The sequence below is a fragment of the Pagrus major genome, chromosome 1 (genome assembly GCF_040436345.1).
Source record: "Pagrus major chromosome 1, Pma_NU_1.0".
Lineage (NCBI taxonomy): Eukaryota > Metazoa > Chordata > Actinopteri > Spariformes > Sparidae > Pagrus > Pagrus major.
In genome coordinates, this window is record NC_133215.1 from 21,196,072 (window position 1) to 21,223,574 (window position 27,503).

A 27,503-nucleotide genomic window follows, 5' to 3' on the forward strand; every position below is an offset into this window, starting at 1 on the left:
TTGTGAAAAAGAATGAACATCGAGCGAGCTTGGAACTCATTGCACATTTGTCAGACGGCCAAAGATTCCACCCCCGGTTGACTCCAGTTTCTCTATGTGCAGACCGAAAATGGTTTGCTTGCAAATAAGCCATAACGACTTTACAAGATAAAATAAAATTAGATAATCCCTTGTTGATTGCCCAGAGGGGAAATTCAGATGTTACAGCACCACAAGGACTAAATAAGAATAAAATAGAAACTATACAAGAGCAATTGATTTAAAACTAAAAATTACAGGCAATAGCAGTACACAAGACTAGAGGTAAAAATGTTAATTAGTATTATTGAGGACTTCAGGTTATGGTGCTGTGTTGAGCAGACAAGTGCCTGATTGCTATTCAAGCAATGAAAGAAGATTTCATATCAAGACTTGGTGGGCTGCTAAATGCATTACAATGGAAATTAATCAGAACAGCTGCAAGGGCTACTTCCCTTGCTTGGACATTTTTGTAATTGCTTATTTGAAGGAATGGCAGGTTTCCACGTGGCTCCCACTAGATCCCAGCTCAGGGATCAGTGATGGCACTGAAGACTTTCAGAGTGGTGTCAGGCCTTTTTTTCCTCCTCTGTGTGCTCCTCAAAGATGATGGCTGCAGAAACAAGCCAGGTAGAGGCAATGTTTTGAAAACAGTGGGGCAAGTTTCCTAACTTCTGTTGTTTGCAGACTTACAAATTAATTAGATGATGTCTCTGAAAAGCATGCATAGTAATTTCACCACAGGTGGGTAGAACCACAGGAGGACATATTAGCACAAGTATCTACATATGAATAGGAATATCTCTCTCTTTCTTTGTCTCGCTCCCTCTCTCTCATTTGTCTGAATACCAAATAAGCACAGATGCCAGTCATTCAAAGATAATTAACCCCTCAGCTGATATAGCATTATAATGTCAATGCAGTCTGTAACCCCGACTCATGGCACTGAGTTGTCTGCTTGCAAGTCTTCCACCTTGAGATATTTCCCATCTCCATCCATCCATACTGTACATGTATACTGTACTGTCCATATCATGCGACAACAGCATGTCATCATCTACCTTCATAGTCAAACAGAGTTATCACAGACCAATCAGGTTTGGACTATGCCTTTTCTATTGCCATTGCTTCTAGTGCTTATCCAACATTTAATAGCAACTGTGCCATTTTAGCTGCTATCTTCTCATCACTGCAGAGGGTGACAATATGATCACACTTAAAGGTCCAGTGTGTAGGATTATGGGGGTGCCCCATGTGAAAAAAAACACACCATCTTGGATGCCCCAGATGGTAGATAAGACAGGTTAAAGTGTCCCGTTCCGGTGCCCTTCCTGCATGTTGGTGCACCACCATGTACAGCTGGTACCCTTTTTATTTTATTTTTTTTCGCCCCTGCCCCTCAAACCTCCTGAGTCCGCCACTGGATGCCAATAAATCCTACACACTGGACTTTTAACACCAAATCGAAAGGTATTTTTTAATCAACCTCTTATGGTTGAAAGTTTCCAGTCTGTTGCCATACTGGATTCACAAAAGTATAGACAACCTCTCCGTTACACTGACACTCGTTACAGGAAGACAGAATATACCAGTGACAGAAAAACATTAAGTGTCTACTAAAAGTTAGTTACTAGCAAAAGTTTTTAATCACATACTGCTAATGCAACCCAGCATTTCCTTCCATTGGCTTCCCAATTGGCTTTCAGTGTGAAGCAGTCAAAGGAAAAGCAGTGTATTTGTCACAGAGGTAAGCACTAACCTTGATTGTTCATTATGAAGGCATCTAGAAAACAATCATTGATCATTTCAGGCATTCCAGGCATTTTTGACAGCAGATAAGAGCAGAGGAACAAAAAAGAGCAGCCACGGTGAGCTGTGAGATGTAGAGCTGCAGGGGCCATTCTACTAACCTTAGTTAGTAACCTCAGTTAGTTAACCAGTTCCTTTAATTATAGCCCTTTTGTATAGAAGACTACAGGTAGATCATCACAGTAGTCCATGGAATAATGGGATGGGCTGATTATTGGCAAACTACTTATTTACAAAAAGTGGAAATTAAAGTAACTAGAGATCATTTTGACATGGGATCGCACCACCTGCCACACCCGTCAACATATTCACATTCTGAAACATGACTATTCAGCAGTCATTCCTGCATTATTACATGAGTACTCATCTTTGAACTCTGCCTTCATTTTGATCTCAACTACACACCTGTAAAGTTTCCTCACTGGATCTTGCACGGTTGTGAAGCCACAGAGTGTGGACATGAATGGTGTTGGATTGGAAGTGTGTTACAGTGATCCACAAGTAGAAATTAATTTGGGCCAGGGCCATAAAGGGGGACCCACCTCCCAAATTCTGGCCCTCTTGCTCATACCATGCCCATTTTCTAATTCAGCCTTCATTTTAATCTCAACAATACACCTCTCATTTTTTGTGGTTGTATCTGCAGGGGATGTAACGCTATCATGCTGCCAAAAATCTGTCCACAGACAGATGGACAGACATATAAACACCTGGCAAAATACTCAGAATCACTTCTGTGTGTATTCCTGATACAAAAGGTGTCTCATGCAAATGCATTTTGTCATTATGATGCACACATACACAGACTCAAAAACGAAAAACATATCCAGCCGACACTGTTGCAGCTGGTAAAAATTGACAAAACTGCCTTCATAATGGTCAACAGGTGGGCTTTGAAGAAACCTGATGCCCTAATGACACGCCTGCAGCCAGTGTTAACAACTATTTTCTTCTGAATGAATCGTTCTAATGAAAACTGCTAACAGTGTGTTCCACACATCATTTATATAAATGGAAAGATTTTATTTTGGAATGGTACATTGCTACAGAGTTTTTATGGAGTCTTTTTCCTGCTCTCTGAGCAGCACAAACAAAATTTCATTCACCTCCATGACATCGGTGGTTCATGGTGGCTGATAGCTCAATAACCTATAGGCACAGAGAAGCTACTTAAAGCAACATTATACAACTGTTTACCTTAAAATATCAGCTTCAAAATCAGTATGATAGAACATTGTCTTGTAATAGTGTGAATGGTGTCTCTGTCTCAGCCACTCCACCCCCTATCACTTGTTTCTGCACTATGTAACTTCAGTGAGAGGGTAGGATCGCAGCGTTACATACATGTTTACTTCAACATACAAGTTTTCAACACGTTGTCATGATGTAATGAGTTTTGCTTGTAGTTAGCACCTACGTTACATCTGACAAATTGTTACAGACCTGGGATTTGTATTTTACTAATGCCATTGGTGTGAATGAGAATTTTTTTCTTCTTTTTTTGTGAATTCATTCCACACCACTCAGTGCTTTGACTTATCTTGGATGCATGGATGTTGTTACATTTTCTGAATAGAAAGATATAGATTAGTAAGAAAATCTTTGTTTCCTTTGTGCTGCTAATTTCTACCGGATGATTCCAAAGAAAAGGCAATGAAAATGCAAAGGGACATATAGTATGTAAGTATGTATTAGTATTTAACAAGGGAATACAACATATTTGATAACCCATTAGATACTGTGAGGCAGCAGATGATGTTAACAACCAACACAGTAGGAAAGATGGATATTTATTCCTAAATATCAGCACATATCCAGGAAACAGTTATTTGGGGATTAAAAAGCACTGGATATAATCAAACTTGCAATTGTCTTTTCAGTTGCTGATGTATGGGAAAGCGGTGAAATTACAACATTTTATCAGATTTGTTTATACAACCTGCAACTCGGAACACATCACTATGACATTATACTTGATGACAGCATTTGAGCTTCTCACCCTGAGCATGATTTCAGAGGAAAATAGCCTCTGTGAGTATGGTCTGTGACATTACTTTATCACAATTAATTCTGCATTTGGACACATACTGGACACTCTTTGTGTCATTATTCCTTAGTCTGTTGCCAATGAAGAAGTCAAACAAAACTCAAATGCTAGATTAAAAAAAACTAAATGTTTATCTGCAAAGATTCTATTTCTAGTGATACAGATTTTTATCGATGCTCAAGAAGATTCCCAGTCATCAAGTATCAATGTTTTGTCAGGGCCTGTGGAAACTCATACAGACAATGTCAGTTAATGTAACAAGAGGCTTAGCTCTCCTCTTTGCTGATAATAAGGCCATTGGGAAACAGAGCAGGGATATTCTATTTAGTGTATCTTGGAGAAAATCTTGAAAGCAATTGTTCAGGTGGTTTAGTGACCTAAATGGTGCTATTATATCTTTATTATTTCTCTCGGCGGAGTCAAAACATTTTCTGTTTTTGCGAGTGTTGTTGGGTGAGAGAATATCGAGAGGGGACAAGATGAGATGGTCACATCTACGGGCAAGAATGTTATTATTTGTGTGAAATAGTTTGGAAAAGTCAGACCGGAGGGCCTGAGAGGACAGTGTGAAGACAGCAGGACATGATAAGATCTATGTTTCATTATAGACGTGTGGCTGACGGGTAATGGAAAGGGTCTCACAAATCTGTAGTGGGGCGATGTCGAACTAAAACTAGCTCCAAAAGGATAGAAGATAAATCCCCAGGAAAAAAAAGATTAAGAGCATGAAAAAGTTTTGAACCAAATGTATTTTGAAAACTCTTGGAGAATTGGGTAGAAGTCTAACAGTATGTATTAAATTTTTTGTGAAAAAGATGTTAAAGGAATCAGTCAAGGATGTAGATGTTTAGAAACCTTGGGGAGGACATTTAATGATTTATACTGATGAGGCTAGGCATACATTTAGTGGGGATGGGGCATTTATATACAGAATTAAGAACGGCCTGAGACTTCCTGACCAGATGTCGATACACACTGCTCATTTTACTGCAATCATGTGGAAACTTAGAAAGGAAAGAGTGATATGCAGCCTCTATCACATTAAATGAAGGAAAACCAAAAATGAATTAAACATATTGACAACAGCGAAAATTCATAAAGTTGATGCAAAGTAGGCTCCATGTGGAAGAAGAGGGAACAAGAAAGCAGATGAAAGAACTAAAAAGGCACTTTTAAGTGAAGCAATTCATATTTCACTCCAGTTTGGGCCACCAAAATGCCACAGCCTCATCAGGCTATGCAAATGTGGCAGAAGGAATGAGAGAATAAATAAAATGCCAGGTCATCCTATTTGGCATAGTCATGTGTGAAATGGGCTTTTAAACATTCAGGGTTTAGCACAGATAACAAGTACATGGTTATTCTGGGCTCTGGTTGATAAACATGCAGTCTGAAAGTGATGCACTTTCTTCCCCTTTGTAACAAATTGTTAGAGGAAAACAAAGGCTGCAGATGTAAGAGCATCCTTCACAACTCAGCGTTTTCAATTTGCAGACTCAGTGCCACACTGCCGGATTATAAGTGGCTTTGTATATGAGCAAAGATTGCTAAGGTCTGACAGAATAAATGAATGAAGATGATAAACATGCAATGGAATTTTGATGGGAAAAGACAAACTGAATTTTTAAAAAAATATATTTTTTCATCAAAACGTTTAAAAGTCTGTCTTTAACCATGAATTCAAAATGTCGTGATTAAACACTTCCTCACACACAAACAACACATACAATCTTACTTATGTCACTTCAGGGGAATTAACATAGACTTGCATTCATTTCCTGGAGCCTTACCCTAACCCCTGACCCTAACACTAGGTGCCTAACACCCTAACCCCGACCTTGCCCTAACCCTGATCTTGACCACTGACCGTGTTTTTTGACCCTGACTCAGAGATCAGGTATTCATCAACTTCAATAACTGCAGACCATCAGTATACAATAGGCAAAACTGACATTTTTTTATTATAAAAACATCACTTATAATAATAGCAATATTAATAAGCTTTATTTATATAGCACTTTTCTAAACAAGGTTACAAAGTGCTTCACAGAACAGAAAATTAAAAAAACAGTTAAAGCAACTGTTTAAAAAGAAGCTAAACACACCACAAGATTATTACAAAACATCCAGGGATGAAATATAGTTGAGTACAAGCAACATGATAAAACACAAAAACTAATTTAAGAATTCATAATTGCCTTTAAAAGAAGGTTTTAAGAAGATGCTAATGATGTGACCTGCAGGCAGAGGGTCCAACAGCCTGGAGGCTCTGACTGTAAAGGCCAGGTCGTGAATTGGCGCTGTACAAATAAAGCTTGATTGATTGATTGATTGATTGATTGATTGATTGATTATCACATGAGGACACAGGTTGTGCACAACATGTTTGAGATGCAGGATCTGCTAACATTGCACAGAGCACTCAGGCCTCATGCCAGCTTTCTAGCTTTGTTTACAACAGATGTCAAACTCTGCAGGATGTAATGATCCTGTGTAGGGATGATGGGACGCGCATGGACGGACACACGCACACGCACACGCACACGCACACACACACACACACACACACACACCCTACGAATCCCACGCTTTGATTCACGCCAAACTCAGAATAGAGCACTCCACTGACCTGACTTCCCAAACCAATCAACATATGAGCGCATAAATGTCTCGGGCTTCTTCAAACGCCTATTTATGACCCATCAATCTTGGCACGGTCACATCCATTTACCATGACGGGGACGTGCGAGGACTCCAAATGAGGGGCAGCGAGGCCATCTAGTGGTTCAACGTGGAAAAGACCTGTTTGGCGCCTGTCGAACAATTCAAACCTGCCAGTAATTTGCACGGTAGTCATGGATTCATTTGTCGCTAAATAGAAACACCTGTTGCTCGTTATCCACTCATCATTCTGTCTGTTGGGACAGGACACGTCAAAGCGTCATTTCATGACAAAACAAGAGGTTTTTGGGCAGTGGAAACAAATGAGCATCTTCTTAATTTGCGATCTTTATATTGCACTCTACAGTGCGTGAAGAGCTTTTTTTCCCCTTCAGTTGGAGCGCTGATTTTCTTTCTTTCTTTCTTTCTTTCTTTCTTTCTTGGGTTAAACGTCTCCAAGGAAGCGCTTTTACGCGCGCACACGCTCCCTCTTCCACGAGAGAGAGAGAGAGAGAGAGAGAGAGAGAGAGAGAGTAAAAGCTATGGGCTATTAATTACCTGATGTGGGTTTTTTTTTTTACCAGCTGGACTGACACCTGACACCACCTCGCAACTCCGCAGAAGATGCTCTCAGGGGCTCTTCAGCCGCTCACCGAGATGCGGCTGTATCATCACTGAAGGCTCAGAGCGCACAGACTGAAACTAAGTGCTTATGCTGAAATGGATTGAACTATTTAAAACAGCATATGGAAGAGGAGTAAGACTGAATTCCGGTTGCAGGCTGCTTCAGATGCATTTTACTTGGGAAGCAGACACTTCTTAACTTGGATGTACTTTGGATTTTTCGATGGATTTCTTAAACGGTTCTAATCTCTCTCTCGGAGACACTAATTCAACAACAACAGGTAGGTTGAGCAACCAGCGCATCGGTCATATAATCCAGCTAGAAGCTCATCGACCATCCTGCGTATAAGCGTCAGAACTGCATTAAACAAAAAATCAATTTAATGCAGATGTTTTCTTTTTTCCTTTCTTTTTTCCCCCCTCAATCTTAAATCATACAAACTTCAGTGTATATTGCACAGCAGGCTGCAGTGGATCCCCTTCACAGCCTGACGTGTTTGGAACATACTTAAAGCATGACCATCTTCATCACATAAATTTGACTTAAACTTTGCCACTGCTAAAAGCTAGTCCATGATATTAGTGATTAAAGCACATAATATTTGTGTAAATATTAATGACAAAGTCACTAACTGGTGTTTGGTAAGATGTTTTTAGACATTTAAATGACTTTCTGTGTTTAAAATGTGACAAAAGGTGTTCGCTTCCAACATCACAATAGTCATTACAAAGATCTTTTGCCATCCCATTTCCATTTTTCTGCTCTGCACTGCACTGATCGACACACACATGCAAGCGAATCAATAATTTCTACAATGAATCTTTACAACAGCTTAAAAGCAGATTCAGAAAACTGCTGTGCTCTGCACAGTGTGATAAGAGATCTGCCTATGCAACACTAACTAACAAACAAGTTTTGTTAATTTTAGTCTGTTGCTCTGGCAACATTGTGATATAATGACTGCATCATATGATGTGCATACTGATACATATCAGGAGCTCATTTGACAACCTGATGTTGTAAATGTACAGCACTCTTTGATGTGTTTTAATTTGTGTGCTTCTTGTCTCCAGGTGTACATGGGGCCCCTCACTGCAGTGCCATCCTCCATGTCATCTTTGGCATCATCTGTTTTCTGGGTATTATGGGCAACTGCATTGTCATCTACACAATCATGAAGAAGACCAAGTGCCGAGCCAAGCAAACTGTCCCTGACATCTTCATCTTAAATCTGTCCATAGTGGATCTCCTGTTTCTTCTTGGGATGCCATTCTTAATCCACCAGTTGCTGGGCAACGGTACCTGGCACTTTGGAGCAGCGATGTGTACGGTCATCACTGCTCTTGACTCCAACAGCCAGATTGTCAGCACTTACATCCTCACCGCAATGACCCTCGACCGCTACTTGGCTACAGTCCACCCCATCCGCTTCAACTACATCCGCACACCTTGTGTGGCAGCGCTGGTCATTGGCCTGGTGTGGGTTCTGTCCTTACTCACCATCATCCCTGTGTGGATGTACGCAGGTCTGATGCCTCTCCCAGATGGCCTGGTGGCATGTGCTCTCCTTCTGCCTGACCCAGTCACTGACATATACTGGTTTACACTTTACCAGTTCTTCTTGGCATTTGCTATCCCTCTGGCCATCATTTGTTTGGTGTTCTTCCAGATCCTCCAGCACATGTCCACCAGCGTGGCACCGCTGCCTCCACGGAGTCTGAGGGTGCGCACCAGGAAGGTGACCCGAATGGCAGTGGCTATCTGCCTGGCTTTCTTCATCTGCTGGGCCCCTTACTACATCCTTCAGCTGGTCCACCTCGGGGTGCAGAAGCCGAGCCTAGCTTTCTCCTATGCCTACAACATAGCCATTAGCATGGGCTACGCTAACAGTTGCATCAACCCTTTCCTCTACATTGTCCTAAGTGAGACCTTCAAGAGGCAGTTTCTCAGAGCTGTGCGCCCTGTTAATAGAAAGTTCCGTGTGGCTCCGAGTACCACAGATGGTGCCAGTGTGAGTGTGAGGATGATACCTGAAGGGGCTCAGCAGGAGGTGCAGGCCTCTGCGGAGATGATACCATCTAATGTGACCTCATAAGTATGTGACTGAATAAGAATCTGTGAATACAAATCAAAAGAACTTCATCAATGTGTATCTTTGCAGCTTAAAAGCGCTATGAATGGGACATAAGTGCAAGAACACACACACACACACACACACACACACACACACACACTCTCACTCTCTCTCTCTCTCTCTCTCTCTCTCTCTCTCTCTCTCTGTTTCTTCAACTTCGACCTTTTTAAAGGTAGGTAAAATATGTTCACTATTTTTCAGTCAAGACAATAGAGAATAATTGCTCTTTTGTCATTCATAACCACACAATATCACTTATCACTTATATCTTTTTAAAAATACTAACCAGCCTGCTGCTGGGGTTCTTAAACCCCACGAATTGTTAAAAATGGGAAGCTCACAGTGTATTCAGATGGGCCTATTTATTGAACCTGCTCCAATCATCACAAACCATCTGTTTAACGATATAATATGTAACGTAATGTCAACTGGATGAGCCCTTTGTGACATATTTGGTTGAGTTGTGTACTTAAGTTATCCCAAATGTTTCTAACAATGTTGAAATCCAGAGAAATCTGTAATTTTGTCTAAGGTGTGTAAATAAAAAAAAAACTTATACAGTGAACCTATCCTTTAACCATTTCAACACAGACCATTTCCCAGCAGGTCCTGGTAGACATGCTATTATCTGGTAACAAGTGGAGTAAATGTCACAAATAATTGCTGCTCAGGGTGGCATTTCAAAACAAAAATCAGAGTACATTTTCAGAGTTGCTTGAAGTCTTTGACTTTGCAATGGAGAAACATACATCAGAACTGTACACTGTACATGACTGAGGTACTGGATAATGGAAAGAAATTTGTTGAGAGCTTTAGGAAGATTTCGTGTATAAAGAGGTTTTGACAAACATTCGTATATGTTTTCGTGTCTTTCTGTGACTGTGATTTATGTAAAAATCTAACCTCAGAATAACATAAGGATGGAGAATGAGACCGGAGAGAATGTCCTTGGTCATAAGGATGCATCAGACAGCGCTGCTTACAAGAGTTAAATGGAGTTGCATATTTGTAACACATTAGCATTCTGCAGACTGAGTGTATAAGATGACTTTCATCCAGATGACAATATGACTCCTGACTATAGTGACTGGAGTCGATGGAGAGCAGAATATTTGTATTATATTTGGCACTTTGCAGGCAGGGCTAAACTGAAAGTGTCTGTTTTTACCATGGAAGGGGTGATAAATAATCAGGGATGATTAAGCAAGCTGTTCACCAAATTCATGTTTGTTTTTTGTTCCTGATGGCTGTAATGTGCAAAAACAGAATGTGCTGTCTTTTGTTATGTACTCCTTTTTCAGATGTGATTTTGGTTAATTTAGCATTTGGATATCGTCCCGCTTGTCTGATCGCTTATTTGTCTGTTATCAGGATATCTTAGAAAAAAAAACTTGTGAACAGCATTTGGTGAAATTTGTAGAAAAGTTAAGCCATGGGCGAAAGGACAAGTGCATAATTTAGTAGTATCATTGACAAAGTACAAAGCAGTTACAAAGCGGAGTTGTGAGAGACTGTGATTTTATCCAACTCCTGCACAAAAATTGGTCTTATTGGTCCGTATGGAACAATGCTTTTAGATTTAAATGACTCCACTTATTTTTCACAATCCATAAAGTTGCAGAGTTTCATCAAGGTACCTGCAGTAAGTTAAAATTGTTTTTTGTCACGCAGTGAGAGTTACTGTATCTGCAGTATCAATTCAGTTTGATTTTCAAAGCCATGAAAATTAATGAAGCGGGTGCCATTTTGTCAATAATATGATGTTAGTGTTGTTGTATTGATATTAAGTAATGCTATGTTTTGCTGTGTACAATTATTCTGATGTTTCTGAAGATTTATTCATGTAAATATAAAATATAAAGTTCAGGGTTTCTCAACCTTTTTTGGCTTGTGACCCAGCTTTCACAATCTCAGAATTGTCTTGATACCAGCGATTAGAGTTGCCAAGCTGTCATCAGAATGGCCTCCCATTATTATTCTATTTTTCAGTGGGCAGAGAAAACTCTGAATGAATCATTGACTGTATAAAAGAAGCCTTGAGTTGGCCGATGGCATTTTGGAGTTTTGAGGTCAAAAGGGACCATATTTGGATCAGAGGGTGGAGCTAGGGAGGACTCAGCCAGCCTACTTTGTTAACTATGTGCATTAATTTCTATTTCAACCTGTTACCTGTGTTAAATGGGATGCTCATTTTGGCTAGCGAAAGAAAGGGCTTGAAACAAAATATACTACCAGAAAAAAATTAACAGCTTTCAGTGTCCTTCAGAACAACCGAACGCGAGAGACATTTTTAGACATTGAAAATGTTACCATTAATTTGAACTGAAAACAGACTGAAAGGATCAAGTTCTGAGGCAAAAACAGTGACAACAAGTTCACGACCTAAAAATGTACATAGTGCCATGGCTATACATTTCTACACCGCGACTTGTCAATCACAAGGTAGCTTTGCCCTAAAGCAGGCCCTGCTTTATTGTCTGTATTAGTCTAAATGGGACTATAGTTTACTAAATTAACAGCATGCTGTATTGAAAAAGGCTTATGGTAGTGATTGGGACCAAAAACTCATCAGGAAACAGTTCACTGAGGTAATAAATCAAATGAGAAGTAGGGTCATTTTCTCATAAGCTTACAAACCACTGGACTTATTTGCGAAACCGGCGGAGTCACACCATGCCAGACAATAGAATAAAAACAAAAGCTTTACTTTTCCGACCCGGAGGCTATTTGAAGCTTTGTCTGTCTTACCAATTCCCCACAACCCCACCTCCTTATCAAACGACACACTGTAGGGTCCCAACACGAAGGATGAGAAACTCTGCTGTAACTGTTTTTTTTTTGTCTGTTATAAAGCAAATGAAAAAAAGTCTTGTGTCAAAACATCATTTTTGACTAAACATAAGTTGTGGGCCTCTCTATCTGTATATTGTGAGCATTGACAGCTTAACAAACCAATACGTGTACTGTGACACATTTTTTAATTGTGTGCAACTGTCAAACAACTGTGCGTTTGTTTGTTTTTTTGAGCTTGTGTTTTTACTCGGTGAACATTATAACTTTCTCTGACATTCAACGCATGTAAAGCATTTCCAGTCTGAGATACATGCAGCTACTGTATAGTGTAAAGGTCCTGATATATTTTGCTCGGGCTCAGGACTCATCCTGCAGATGCCTCTCATGCTCTAATAAAGATTTTAACTTCAATCTTCTTTTCTATTCTTCGTCTATTATTTGACCAATTTAATAAACAACGCACCTGTCCAGACAAAGAGAAAGTCTGCAGTGGACCTGGATATAATCTGTAAGTATGAGGCATATGATCATCAATGGATAAGCGAGGTGGAGAGAGAGAGAGAGATGGAGAGATGGAGCAAGAGAGCCACAGGAAGGCCTCATGAGGTTGTGTGGAGAAATTTAAAATCTTACAGAATTCAAAATAAGTTGTATTATTTAATCATGGACTAGAATACTGTGCCAGTTGTCCTTATTTTGCCGGGGCAGAGAGTTTGTTGGCAGGCTGACATATGAGTGGGTGATCCTGAGGCACAAGAAAACATGAGGAGAAATTAAAGTCTTGTTAAGTCTTGGCCTTGAGACAATGATCTGGCGATGAGTCACTGGAGAGCTGGAGTAGATAAACTGAAGGTGAATGAAGTGATGAGGGGCTATTGTGCAGAGCGGCTGGAGCGATGAGCTGATTGCAGAAAGACAGAGTGCACTAGGAACACAGGGACAGACACAATAGGGAAACACCAGGGGGCTAACAAACAGTCAAGTCACTATGACTTTATGTGCTTACTTCATACATGATATCTCATCAGTTAGATTGGCTCTGTAGAACTTCTGTGTTGTGCTGGAAGCCAGTTGTTAGTTTATGTTAGCTGACTTCATTCACACGTACTTCATACATAAAGTGATACTTGAGCAATTAGCTTGATTTCTGCTTATTTCAGACCCATGTAATTGTTCAGCCTCTCTGAAAGCAGAACAGTACCTCAGATATATTAAACTATTTTATAAAATCAAATTGGTCATCAGATGCAAATGTTTATATAATAAACAGAAATATAGTTAGATAAACTTTTATGTAACTGTAGTTATATATATAGAGTAGTATAGCTGTAGACTCATTATATTGCAAGATTTTGCCAGAAAATCAGTGAACATTTTAATGATCTGCTCAGTATTAAAAAAAGATTGTAACTTGCCAAATTTGTTAATTTACATTTCATTTTTAGAAAATTTAGTTTAAATTTGTATTTTCTGTTACAAATTAGTTATATGCAATGGTAATTTCTAAGAAACCGGTTTGGAAATGGTTTAAAGTTTTTTGATCTTCATGATGTATTATATCTTATGCTGCATTGTTTTGAAAATCTGTATGAGTTCTGGTATATGCATCGGTATTGTCAGTACCGGAAATATGCTGAAAAATCTCGAAGACCAACTTTTTTTAATAAGTTACAAAGTCAAATAAATATTTTGATAGCTCTCCATAAGAAAAACTAATCTTTGCACTAAAGTAAAATGGAAGAAACTTTGATAATTCATTTATTCTTTTTGGCACATGTTTTATTCATTCAGGTAAAACATGACACAACCGATCAACACCAGCATTTTGGAAATTGAGCGTACCCTTACCTTTAATACAACTTCAATTGCAGCTTATAGTGTGAAGTTCGCAAATGAGCTGTACAACCTTGGATCTCTAATGCAGGAAAGAGGCACTCTCTGAATATATTCCAGAGAGGATGAGAGTTGGACTTGCTTGATAACGTGGGCAGAGTTTCAAAATCGAGTGCAGCATCAACATCATCTGTCGGTGGCACAGGTTAGCAATTAGCATGAAAGCGAGGCAGAAAAGGTTTGCATGAATAGTGGGTCTTCAAAAATTCAACCTCCGGCAGGAATTTCATGCTCAGTTCAGGCCGATGTAAACACAAAAGAAAATAAAGAGTAGGTGAGATTTTGTAAAACATTAAGAAGGATGTTAAAAATGTGAATCCAGATCGTTTGACCGATTGACTCGAAGTCAGTGCCAAATGTTGTCCTATACTGGTTGAATGAGACACACCTGTTTTTATTGGATTTTAGTGGAATTTGTATTTTTCATGAATATTTTAATGAAAAGTCACCATTTTTCAAAAAAAAAAAAAAAAAAAAAAAAAAAAATGTGTTTTCATGAAAAATAGTGACTTTTCTTTAAAATTGTCAGGCCTGGACTAGGAAGGAGGACTCAGGAGCAGATTTAGAGCAGGCTTTTATTGCGAAATTTGATTTCTTCACTTGAACTCTTAAACAAGGTGACAAATAAATAGGCTATGAATCACAATCTAATCTGCAGGCTGAGAAAACAAGAAACGAAACTACAACTAAACTCGAGGCAAAACGACCTCAAAGCAAAAGAATAATGAAACAGAAAAACACTCCTGAAGAGGCAAAGAAAAGGGCTAAGAACTAAACTACACTGGCACATATGGCTATAAAAACTTGTAACAAAAAAATCGGAGAAAAAGGAAAAGGCTATAAACAAAACTACTCTTTCGACTGACTATGAAAACGAATGAAACAAAAGGAGGCACTCCACCGGAGGCAAACAAAAGGCTATGAATTTATCTCGAAACACACTGAAAACAATTACAAACAAAAAGTCACTCACTTAAGAGGATAAGTACTAGAAATACAAACTTGGATTCGTGGCTTTGACCAAGGCTGTGGACGAGAGCTGGGGTGCGTGACAAACACGACACTGGCACAGAACAAAGGGAGACGCAGACTATAAGACACATCAGGTGAGGGAACACAGGTGGAAACAATTAGGGATTAGGGGAGACGTCAGACTGGTGGCACATGAGGAAGGGCAAGTGACCTGAAACGAGAGGAGAGAGGACAAGACACCCCTCACCGCGGTGTGACAAAAATATTCATGAAAAATACATGTCAATTGTTTGATAGCGTCATCACAGCAGTAATTTTGTTTTCATCCTTTTGGATTGTAAACTCATTTTGACCAACTCACTAGGGAGCACCATTATGAGAGTTGGAGAGAGGATTTGACTCTTTTTTTCTGCTAATATACTTTCTGGGCATGGAGAACTGCACATGGCCTGTCTGTTAATATAACCAAGTCCTAGCTAGTGGTAGATAGGCAACAGTCAACAGTCTTATAGTATGGGTTCAAACTTTCCCTGTATCTGTTTTTTGGTACCTCAGTGTGCACACAGAGATGAAGTAAGCAACACTTTATTACTTTTGAGTTCAGCCCTGTGCCTGGAAACCCATCCAGAACTTTGCGAGGGGGTGTGTTTCATATATCTTGACATGGAGTCTGTTGACATTTCGAACAGCTGATATGCTTCTGCATCAGTTATGGTTGACCCCCCGCTGCTGCCTCATCACTACATGGGTGTAAGATCCATTTCCTGTCTCTGTGCCACTTGTCAAACTGAGAGGAGAAGTACTCTTGGAACTGAAGCAGAAGGCTCATTCATACAGCAAAGGCTTTTTTTTCTGTGAGTTTTCCCGCATCTGAATCAAGCGACTGAGGATAGAGAGTGCAGGCTGCAGCAGATAGTAAGGCCTCTTGAGGCAAATACGTATTGGGCTATATAAATAAGATGTAGTTGACCGATGAACATCCTGATCTGAATAATCCTCAACTGATGCAACCGGAACCAGCCTGTACTTGATCTATTCAACTCTGTTCCTCAGTCATTTTGTAAAAAGCCTCCACTCTAAAAATGATTGCATGGAGCAATTTTAAATGCCTGACAAAACAAAACAAAACAGAGAAGAACAGAACAGAACAGAACAAAAACCCCTGTGAACAGAGGAGGATTAAGGTAGTCATGGGCCCCTAGGCTATTTTTTATGTGGCCCTCCCCTTATGCATCATGCTCTCCCAGAAAAAATTTAATTTTGCACCATGTGTAACAGTGCAGGAGAATATTTGGCAAACATGATCCACATACACTCCAGTTAGCACACAGGTAGGTCAAATCGAATCGATGAGCTTGATTGGATGAGGTGACCCGTGTCTGCCCAATCAGTGCTGTTTTGTTTGTTTATTACCCCATGGACCAATAGAGGTCAATGAATTTTTCCATTATTGTACAAGTACCATAATTATACAAGTGTATTTAAATTTCTAAAAAATAATCTGACCAATTCAAGGACCCCTCCACAGGGGTGGAGCAGCAATTTTAAATGTGGGGGGGTTCTGGGGTAGCACATGAGCACCGCAACCACCTTTGGCCCCTGTTTCAGTCTCCAAAACTAATGCGATGCATTTCTAGATTTTCTTCACTAGGATATGCCAATAATATTGCATTCAAAATGTACATTATAGCACAACGCTCTTTAACCTAAGATACTATATATTCACAAGCAATCACATACCATGGTATTAAGAAATTAATGTATATGTCTTATTAAAGAACAAGTGTGAGTGAGTGAAATTGGCAAGAACACTGTGTTCCTCCCTCTTCTCTTGTGTTATCTCCCTCTCCTTCTCTCATGTTCTCCCCTTCTCCTTCTTTTGTGTTCTCCCCCTCTTGTCTTCTCTCCAACTTCTCTCCTGTTCTCTCCCTCATCTTCTCCATGCTCTCCTTTGTCCTGACTCCTGGACTTCCCTTCCTCAGAAACATCCTACATAAAGAACTCAGTGTTAATATTCCTGAACATGAAAGTGTTGAAATATTTTATGTAAACTCAGAACAAACAGCCTTGATTTTGATTAGGAAACATTCAATTCTTTTGTTGTTCTTTTATCTGCTTTTTATTAATTATTTTACATATATTTTGTTGTTCTAATCTGTTTTAACTAATCTTTCATCCTAGCCTTTATTGTACTCTATATTATTTTATTCCTCTTATTATTTAAGATTTTAATAGTTTTATTGCATTTCATTGTCTTCATTTCTATTCTTTTCTGGTTTCTGAGAGCAGTAACAGGGATGAGTTGATGTAGGAGATTTTCTTCATTGAAAAGAAGGTTTTAAACTCCAACAAATAGCTTTAAGTTACGTAAATGAACACCTACATGGCATTAATGCAAGAATATGAATGTACTACCATAAAATTGAACTAGTGCATTTATGGATTGAAAGCTAGCTTTCTGTTTCCCTCCTGTCACATAACTCCAATTAAATGACAACTTGACTTGAAAAAGAAGTCAATCTTCTGCTGCCTCTTCCTGTTTGGCATTCCTAACAAAAAGAACAATGATAATGTTGAATAATATCAAAATCAGTGGGTGTCTCTAGAAAACTATCTGTCAGTTACCATTAACTTTACCTGGCTTGCATTAACTTTGTTTGCCACCTGGCTTGCTTAATATTAGCGGACATGCCACAAAGCGAGACATAGTTTAGTTATTTACAGACAAAATTCTACATTATTAACTAGTTAACCGTTTCACACCTCTGCTCTGTTCGCTGTCTGCGGCAGCGAGTGACTGCAGCTCCGTGTTACATGTAAGTGTTTACTTTCCCGGGGGGCGGGACTAGTGGGTTTGGTCAAATGGCTGTGATTGGCTTGATGGCTGTCAATCAATCTAACTTGGCCAAAGGGTTTTCATGTATGGGGGACTGAGGTGCGCTCCATTTTAGTACGCTGGTACACCGCGAGGGCGGGCAAACGGTTTAATACCTTAGGAGAAAGTCGGGGGGATGAAATCACCTTGTTTTAAAAGTCCCCCACGGCTGAGACGCCACGGCCCCTCCACACGTGGGGCCCCTAGGCTGCAGCCTAGGGAAGCCTGTGCATTAATCCGCGTCTGCTTGTGAAACTTCAATAGAAAAGCACACAAGACTGGTGGTAACAGATGTGCTGACAGCAGTTTGAAACACCAGGGTTGTGAAAACTTGAGACAAACTGGAGATAAAGGGGTTACAATCATAGATCTACCCAGCTGACTGAACTAGTGAGGCGCAGCTGGCTGAATTACTGAGAGTGGTGTGGTCTTATTCCTAAACCTTTGTTATAATGACTTCACTACTGGTGACTGTTGACGTTTTGAGATATGCCCCTGAATGTTTTGTTTGTGTGAATAAAACGGTTGCAAAAATACATGTTTTCTTAATTCTACCAATGGATTGAAGGGTGTGATTCAGGTGAGCAATTACAGTGCAGACAGTACACTGTATGTGACCGATGCTGTTGTGTTATAGTGTAATATTGTGTAAAATGTTCGAGGAGTTGGTATAATGTGCTTACAAATTCAAAAGTACAGACTTTTTGAAGACTGGAAATGTACCAGAAATATTAAAGACTGCAGGTTCTTATCTCTTTTCCGACTACGCAGGTAGCCCTCAAGAATGGAAGAAGATGAGCAGGATGAGGAGAAACAGCAGGACTCCCTGAGATGAGAGCTGCCAGCATCCCCCCTCCACGACCACATCCCGAACGTCATCCCCTCCATCATCCCTGACAGCTACATCCTCTCCGCCTTTGTCACTGGCTTAATCCTCAGGACTCCCGGCAGGAGGAACACAGAGTGATGCAACTGATGACGTTATTTTCTAATAACTCTGGGATTTAACGGTGAATGGAGAATGTCTCAAAGATACAGAACATCATCATCAGCTTGCAATTTTGCAACCACGTATGAGTTTAAATAAGCCACTTGATGACTGTTGAGTCATAAGCCTTGTCCCTCTTGAGTGAACTCATTTCAGGCATCAGTGCTCTTCTTGGAAAAGAGGTTATCAATAGGATGTTAATTGTATATCAGGCAATTGCTAGTTTGGCATGTTGTTTACAATGAAGTGGGACGAAGTGACTGGAGGAGAGACTGCAGCAATGAAAAGCTTGGCCTCAAAAGTGAGCTCCCAAATAAGGTTCCACGAACAGTCCACACACTCTCTCTTGATATTACCACCATTTGTCTTCAGTACTATACTATTTTCAGGCTTAGCTCAGCCTTCACCTTTAGTTGAACTGAACAGAGCAACGTCAGCCACGATAACAAACTAATTGTGCTTGTCTCCGTCTCTGAGTGCCTGCAAGAGATGTGCTCTCCTCCCCAAGGATGTTCCGATTATTTTATAAAGAATGAAGAAAGAAAGCAAATCCTCACAGAACATATGTATTTTATGAAGAAAGAAGAATAGAGTACTACATAACAGTATCTCTACTACTGCTGGAGGAGTGTGGATGCACAGTCATATCCTTTTTTGAAGTCTTTTCGGCACCCAAGACATAAAAGAGGCGTGAAATACAGCTAGAAAATACAAACCATGGCAGGATTCTTTACAGAAGTAAATGCATACTATATACAGAAGTTGTATTTGTTAATTAAGTTGATCAAATGCTCGATCAAACTCTCTGTCCTTCACTATTGTGCCTTGTAAAGTGCTGTTCAAACCACATTTCTTACTGACGATTCACTGTCAAATGATGTCTCATTAAGCCACGTTGTGAACTGAATTGAAAGTAAATATATAAATCGACATAACCACTGTTCTGCTCGTCTGACAGAGGTAATAGAATACAGGCGTAGGTTATGAGAAGACAATGGACAAATGATGCAGCTGTGCCACGTGTCATAATTGATGGCACTTAAAAATGCGGCTCCAAGGCAGAGACTTATTTTGTCAAATGCCTGTTGGCTTGACATCTCTCTCCTCATGTGGAAGGGACTAAGACGCGAGGAGAGGAGATGAGGAAAGGAGTCAAGGATGTACAAACGAGAAATGAGAAGAGAGAAAGGACAGTTTTCAGGTACTTTACTTCTATTTTATGCTCCATCATAATTCTGTTTTGCTACATTTCAGAGGCAAATATATGTAATTCAAATTTATCCGACAGGTATAATTACTAGTTGCATATTCAAAATATAATTGATGAGATGACAGTGAAAGACTCACAGTAGATCTGTATAGTCACACAAACACTCACTCATAGTGTTTTTCCTTCTTCTTGTTTCATGATTTGATGAACAAAAGGAAACAAATCTCTTTCAAATATTGGTGACACCTCATACATTTCAGTGTATATATAGCAGAAAAAAATTAATTATTGCATCACTAAAATGTTCATATTTGTGCTTGTTTTGAGCAAAATGTATAATCAAGCAAGAAACTAAAAGGTGTTGATTGAAGACCATAGTCATAAATAATACCTTTTTTATTTATTGTACTGAAAAATAAACAATATACCATCATTTATAGGCAGAAACTGTTGTTTACAGTGAAAGCATTCTCGTCACACCCTGCAAAACATGGAATATATTGCATGTGAGTCCAGTTTAATACCTTGGTATCTTTATTCCCAAATCACTTCATCCCACAGGCCAAAGGTCAGTGACAATAAGCTTATTGATTCACTATTTCTCTCTCACACATCCACACACACTGTTCTGTCTGTGTCTATCTACAAATATATACACAGATAGTTTTTATAAAATGTAGAAAAATTACATATAAAAACATCTTTAACCCATATCTCACAAAAATTGTGTTAACACTCAACAACAGTGCTCAGTTTGGTAGAGTAAACATGGTGTGTGTGGCCACAACTGGATCGAGCCATGTAAAGAAAACCAGAAACAAACTTTGTGACAAAATGTATGATGCAACACAGACCCTCTGTGGTTCTATCTATAAATTTACATTCCACAGCAACGCATCGATTCCTCCAATTAATTGTCTTCAACGGCTACTTCCTCAGAGAGCAGCAAAGTTCAATTGAATTTGTCAGTGTTTGTCTAGGCTGACTGACTTTATACTTGATGTGGGTGGTAGCACTCAGAGGAAAATGTAATGAAAGATGGAAAAGGTGGGCTTTGTGTCTATAATGATGAAGCATGAATGATCTTGTTCATAATAAGAGATTATGGAGATGAAATTTGAATTAGCTTCTAGAGTTTCAAGGTAAGTTTTCAAATAAGTGCACAAAGCAAATTAAAAGAAATAAATTTTTCATGCAGTAAAGCACAATTTCATGATAGACACAGCTATAGAGATGGCCTAATTAATGCTGGCATTTGTTTAGTTTAATACAAAGCCATCTCAACAATATTAGTTCAGCACTCCAGAGTCAAAATTAATGAAGAAAAATCCCAACAGTAATGAGTAAGACATTCCACTATTATTGCTTGGACTTTTGAAACAGGCTCAGCTTACTGAAAACAAATGTGGTGTGTCCCTGTAAGGGTTGCGTGTGAGTCAATGCACTCGATATAGCTTTCAGTACTTAAATTCACACTTGCACAAATATTTTCACTCATTTGTCAAAGAAACAAAAATATTCTGAAACCAAAAACCCTGGAAAGCAAAAGCCTTTTCCAACAAAGCTTTAAAATTAGATTTATAGTTAGTGTGCCACTAATTAAAGCTCTGACTAATGCCTGCAACAAAATCTATTACTTGTCAACCTGACCTTTCTGGTTTGGGACATATGACACCTATAGAAAATATACATCCTGCCCTGCAAAGTGCACAACCATTAAATCATGATGCTATCTGTGCAGAGACAAGTCTTTGCAGGCACCTTCTTAAAGGGTAACTCCATCAGTTTTACACATTAACGTCTTGTGGAGTACAACTGCATATATGAAAAAGGTAAAGCTTTTTGTTGCTGCAGCGGAAGCTGCATGTAATCTGATAAATTGCTTCCAGTGATGTCAGTTAGTGGCTTAGTTGCGTTGAGTTGCACTCAATGGCATTGTGGGTAATGTAGGCGCCAGGTTTTGAAAAGGAATAAGAATATGTGGAATAAAAAAGGTGATATCTCTGGTTCTGCTGTATCCATTTTAATAATTTGTTTTCAAACGGTTCATACTGAGTCTAACAGTGTTACAGTGCAATGCTAATCCCGGAAACCGCTTTTCAAAACCTGATGCCTACATTACCCACAATGCCATTGAGTGACATCACTAGAGGAAATTTATCAGATTACATGCAACTACCTCTGCCGTCACAAAGGGATTTATAGTACTTTATTTGTTTATTTAGTTTTACAAATATGCAGTAATGGCATTACCCTTTAGTGTTGTTAAAGGGTTTTGCACAGGCAAAGGGAATCCAGAAATTTACTCTAAATTTAGCACGCTATTTTTCTTTTCTGGTCACTCATTACATTGTGGGGAATTTGGTCATTGAGTTTCTCTTAACTGGTCCATAAAATCTGACAGTGCAACCCCACTAGGATGGTTGTACATTGAGAGAAGAAACCCCCACCTCTGAATAACAAATCTGTTGTGTCATACTCTTGAAAGCAAAGTGTCTTACAGTGTCTTTGTTCATAAGACATACAAGCATGTATCCTTGGCATAAACATGAGAACATGTCGATTCAAGTGTTCAACGTGGAAATAAAGCAGTAACACAAAGAGCTATATGATGATGTGCATAGAAAAACTGGCTTCCATAATACTTCAACTCTTTCATTTTATTTTACAGGCTCCTTCCCCTTATTTCTAACTGCGACACTGTTCACTTTGAAGAAAATGCAGCATTTTCAGCAAATGGCACTTTTTTACTCCTTTTTTTTAAATCTTGGTGGATAGACCTCATGGGGTTACTTCATATTTAGACAAACAAAAGTTTAACAAAAGTTCGCCATGCTCACATTCACATGTGAATACTGGGACTTGAATTAACTTCTACTTCCACCTTTAAACAGCAGCAAAAAAACAGAGGTCACTCCAGTCTGCAGTGTGGATTTGACGTAATGATGCACAGCTCCAATTACATTCAACTGAACTCCAAGGAAAAAACAGACTTCACTTTATCATTTGTGCAAAAAAGAACTGACATTGCACAAAAGCATATCTATACTGGATGAATAGTGTTTCTAATGTATCAAGATCCGGAATAATTACAGTACAGCTGCAAACTCTAAATGGCAAAAGACTGTAGGCAGTATTGACTGCTTCTATATTTATGCAGCTGAAAAGAGAAAAACTCAGCAGACAAAGACAGAAGTGGGATATTGTAAATCTGAAATGCAAGAGGTGAGGGTCACGCAAGTCTTCCACATTTTAAAAGCTCAGTTATAAACAGGATTATCAGGGCAAATATTCCATCACACAATGCTAACTGTTCAGTCACAGCTTTTTCCAAGGGTGGCACTGTACATTTTATATTCATTCTGCACCTAACCCTGTCACTAAACTGCCTTTTTATAACAGAGATATCATTCAGTTGGAAAACCTTATTAAGCATTAGTTTTATATACTTAAAAGAATATCGTCATGTGTAAAGTGCAATTAAATCTCAGCACTGTGCAAATATCCGTGTAGGGCCATACATGTGTAGAGCCTTAAAAGGCATCATGGGAAACATTTGTGCACATATAACTTTGAAACATCACTGCAGCAGCAAATGAGGCAACCCAGCAGGCCTTTTATTCTATTACAGTATTACCAGGATTTGAAGCAGGATTACTACTACAATATCATTCACGTGAATTATGTGGCTGGGGACAACTGGGCCAGACAAATTAAGTTGATGCTCCCTGCTTTCCTCCACCAGTTACGTAAGAGAAGTGCTTTACTCCCAGTGGCTCTGGCTGAAGGTGCACAGTAGCCAAAAGACTGTAATTGTACTGTGTATTTCATACACTTCATAACCATTTAGTTGTGTAGCAAGTTCATATTGGGTAATAATGGTGACATGTTAAAGCAAAAATAACACAGTTTGTACTAAATTACAAGATACATGCTTGCATGTCCCCCTATAGTGTCCAAAATAAATCTTTAGCTCACAGGACATGAACACCATCATAATTCATCATAATACTCTAAGCTGTGAACAAAATGCACAGCAAAACCTTCATTATGCCGGATTCGCAACTGCTGCGGTACTAATCAGGTACTGATTACGGAAGACTTAAAATGCCGATATTAAATCCAATCAAACAAAGGAATAAAGTGAAATACAATATGCCTTGAAATATTCATTTCTTTTTGTATTTACTTGGTCATAAATAGATGAAAGTATTTGTCAACAAGACAACTTTCAGTTGTTTCCCATGCCACATTCGAATCAAACCCCCACACAGAAAAAAGGGGGGGAGTCGCCGCTTTGGGTGCACAGAAAGAGAAAGCATTTTTTCCATTAGCCACAGCTTCCACAGAACAACATGTGCCTCATTCTGCATTCTGAGTCAGGAGAGAAACTCTCTTGCTGTGCTGACTGCAGTCACCACCTCCATATAACCCACAGCATGATGCCTCTATATTAACTGTGTGACAGTTGAAACAGGAATCTTGAACTAAGAAAAATAAGGTGATTACACAAAAGAAAAAAACATGGAATGCATTCAGTATGAGTAATCGATGTTATATAAATATAAATATCTCTAAGGTTGGAATTTGTACTAATGTTACACTTCACAGCAGACAAATTTGTTTTCTAATTTCCCAGGTCACAATAACACCTCCGGCAACTGATTAATGTTCGAGGTCATTGTATTATAAATGCAGGTTGAACCCCAAATGAACAACAACTGCAGTTTGGGTCACATGGGGATAACTAAGTGCTTCATGAAAACACTCCCATACTTTAAATAAACATTTAACAAGGGTTGGTATTAATAAGAAACTGCAGCCTCGAAGCAGTAAGGTCAATCAAGTGGACACATTACATTCCTATAAATGAACACAATCAGTGTGTCTTCCTTGCAAGCAAACAAACCATACAAATTCAAAATCAAGTGATGAATTCCAACACTTCCACTACAGCAATAAGACACAAATGTGGATATTACGTTTGTGTGCTTGTGTGTATGTGTGTGTGTGTGTGTAAGGGATTTCGTGCTTCCAGTGCTAAACAGACAAAGTCATTGGTCTAAACTGCATATTCGTTGCTCAGGCACTTGTTTTAAGTCATAAAAACAGAATAAAAAGTGGACTTGCTCATACATGTGATGGACAGGTCATTTCATTCTGTTCTTTTCATCCCAGCATTAAGGGACCCTTCATTTTCTGCATGTCTCTCAACTCCATGGTGCAAACCACTGGAGCCAATTCATTAACTGGCAACAAAAAGGCCACCCACTGTGAGTGGAGCTCTATTGCTTTGATCTCAGAGACTGGACGTCATTCACTTCATAACAAATGAAAGGCTTAGTGTATGTGTGGGGAGGTGTTAAGTATCTCTGTGTTAGAAGCTGGACTCGGGGACTGTCCTTTTGCGTCCCAGTGAGGTTGTGCTGTAGCGAGTCCTCTGCAGAGTGCCGTAAGATGGTTTATCTGTTGTGAGGCTGCGCGATGGTGCTGGGGTTGTAGACATCCCATTACGATGCAAAGATGCTGTCCTGCGCATGCTATGCTCCGCTTTGGTGGGGATGTTGGAAGAGCTCTGGGAGCGTTTGATGTCAGTGGTGCTTCGTCCCACCTTCCCATTTGCCAGCTCATCGCCCAAATGGCCTGAGCCATTAGATTTGCCTCCCTCCACCCCAGCTCCTCCTCCTGCTGCCCCATTGGACAGCGACAGCCTGGAGAGGGTCCTTCTGCTACCTTCCTCACTTCCGCCTTTCCATGACCCACCCTCTTTGGACTTCCTTGAGTCCTTATCCTTCTTCAGGAAGTTACCTTTGAAGAAGGAGAGAAGTCCCTCGTGGCTCTTGGGCAGTTCGCCTTTCTTGGTCTTAGAGTTTCCTTCATATGTACCATGGTGTTCCCTATCAGCCCTGTCCCCTTTTTGTCTTCTCAGAGTCCCATCATGAAGGCTGGGAGTGCTGTAGCTGGGCTGAACTCCAGCACCGGAACTCCTTTTTGCCTCAGTATCCTGTGAAGCTTTGGATGAGCTTTGCTTCCTGGCATCCTTCCTCCTGGTGAGGGTGTTACTACTTGAGCTACTGCTGATATTCACAGTGCTTTCATCTCTTGTCTGGCTCTCCTTGCTGCGTCTCAAGCTGGCTGTCTTTTCTGATGGCCTCCTCTGGCCCTCCGGGACTTGTGGAGACCCCTCTCCGGGCTTACCCACACAACTGATGCTCCCGACGCTGGAAGATCGAACAGTGCTTGCAGCGCGGCCCTCAGCAGCTTCCTTGGCGCCGCGCGGTTCGCTCATCAATGTTACTATTGGGTCTTTTGTGCACCGGGGCCGTCGGCCAGATTCCAAGTACTGCACCAGCTCCACAGGGGCAGGATCTTGGACAGGTGGAGGCACTGTGTCAGGTTTCCGTCTGTCCTTTGAACCAAAGGACCAGCGCAGGGGAAGCACTTTGCTGAGGGTGTCCTTGGTTTTGCTGGGGGCTCTCATGCTCACGCTGCGTCCCTGAAGACCCCTTATAAATGGCCTGCTCTCAAAACCCCCTGACAATTAAGTAGAGAGGAAAATGTTTTTACATTTAAATGCACAATCTTTGCAAAGAATAAGCCACTGACATGATTAGGGCCAATCCTGGATTACCTTTTTCCTCTTTAGAGTCATTGTCGAGGAAGACTGGAGACTCAGGCGAGTCGGGTAAGGACAACGGGCAGGTGGTAGATGATCGAGACACCAGACTTCCTCTCTTACTGTCCCCTGTCAGCCGGATTAGCCAGTGGTCTGACATTGACGAACTTGTAGAACCTGTGAGACACACAAAGGAAAGAGAGGGATCAGAGGAGGAATATGAACCATAAAATACCAGTTTATCATTACACTCTTTTAACATTGTTGAACATGGTGGACATTTTAAATTCCATGCATTCCTTTCCTTTGTCTAAATCTAGCCCCTCTATTAACCACAACAAAACTTGACCTTCAATGATACTGTCGGAGATTTGGGTGTGTTAATCTAGTAGCATCTAGCCTTAAGCTGTTAGCCTCGAGTGATGAAGAGCGGCTATAAAGGTTTGGCAAACTCACTTTGAATTAAAGTCACAACCCCAGATATGATTTATTTTCAAACTTGTAGTCTTCACACCTAGCTGACACTGACTCAGGAGACATCACTTGAGGCTATTTATCGAATTTGCGAAGCTCTCTGTGGAGCCAGAAAAGGCTTTGTACAACATCCGTCACATTTGCAGTGGCACCAACACCTGTGAACAGACTTTGATGTGTAAAATCAGGGGACTGTCATTTCAACGAAACAGTTTAACCCAAAGGAGAAGTTCTGATGTTGATGAAGTTTATATTAACACACTGCCAACAGCGGCAGATTAATTACTCAAATGTATAAACCAGTCTAGCATTCACATTTTTATTGAAGCAAATGTACATAAATAATAATAACAGCAAGATGTACAGGAACAAATGTTAAAAATTGCAA

General features: G+C 39.9%; 2 protein-coding genes across 2 annotated transcripts in view; one reads left to right on the forward strand and one right to left on the reverse strand.

The window, feature by feature from the left end:
• Positions 1–7,364: 7,364 nt before the first annotated feature.
• On the forward strand, positions 7,365–9,255 carry mchr1a (melanin-concentrating hormone receptor 1a). The gene is made up of 2 exons (XM_073467038.1): positions 7,365–7,440; positions 8,234–9,255. Exons 1-2 carry the CDS (start codon positions 7,383–7,385, stop codon positions 9,253–9,255), a joined length of 1,080 nt encoding a protein of 359 aa, XP_073323139.1. The 5' UTR covers positions 7,365–7,382.
• A 16,021-nt stretch (positions 9,256–25,276) lies between these two features.
• usp43a (ubiquitin specific peptidase 43a) overlaps positions 25,277–27,503 on the reverse strand; it is a 116,445-nt gene continuing 114,218 nt past the window's right edge. The window contains exons 15-16 of the mRNA XM_073469088.1: positions 26,657–26,818; positions 25,277–26,559 (exon numbers count right to left, since the gene is read on the reverse strand). Of these exons, the coding sequence (XP_073325189.1) occupies positions 25,403–26,559; positions 26,657–26,818 (1,319 nt within the window). The 3' untranslated portion in view covers positions 25,277–25,402. The remainder of the gene's footprint in view (positions 26,560–26,656; positions 26,819–27,503) is intronic.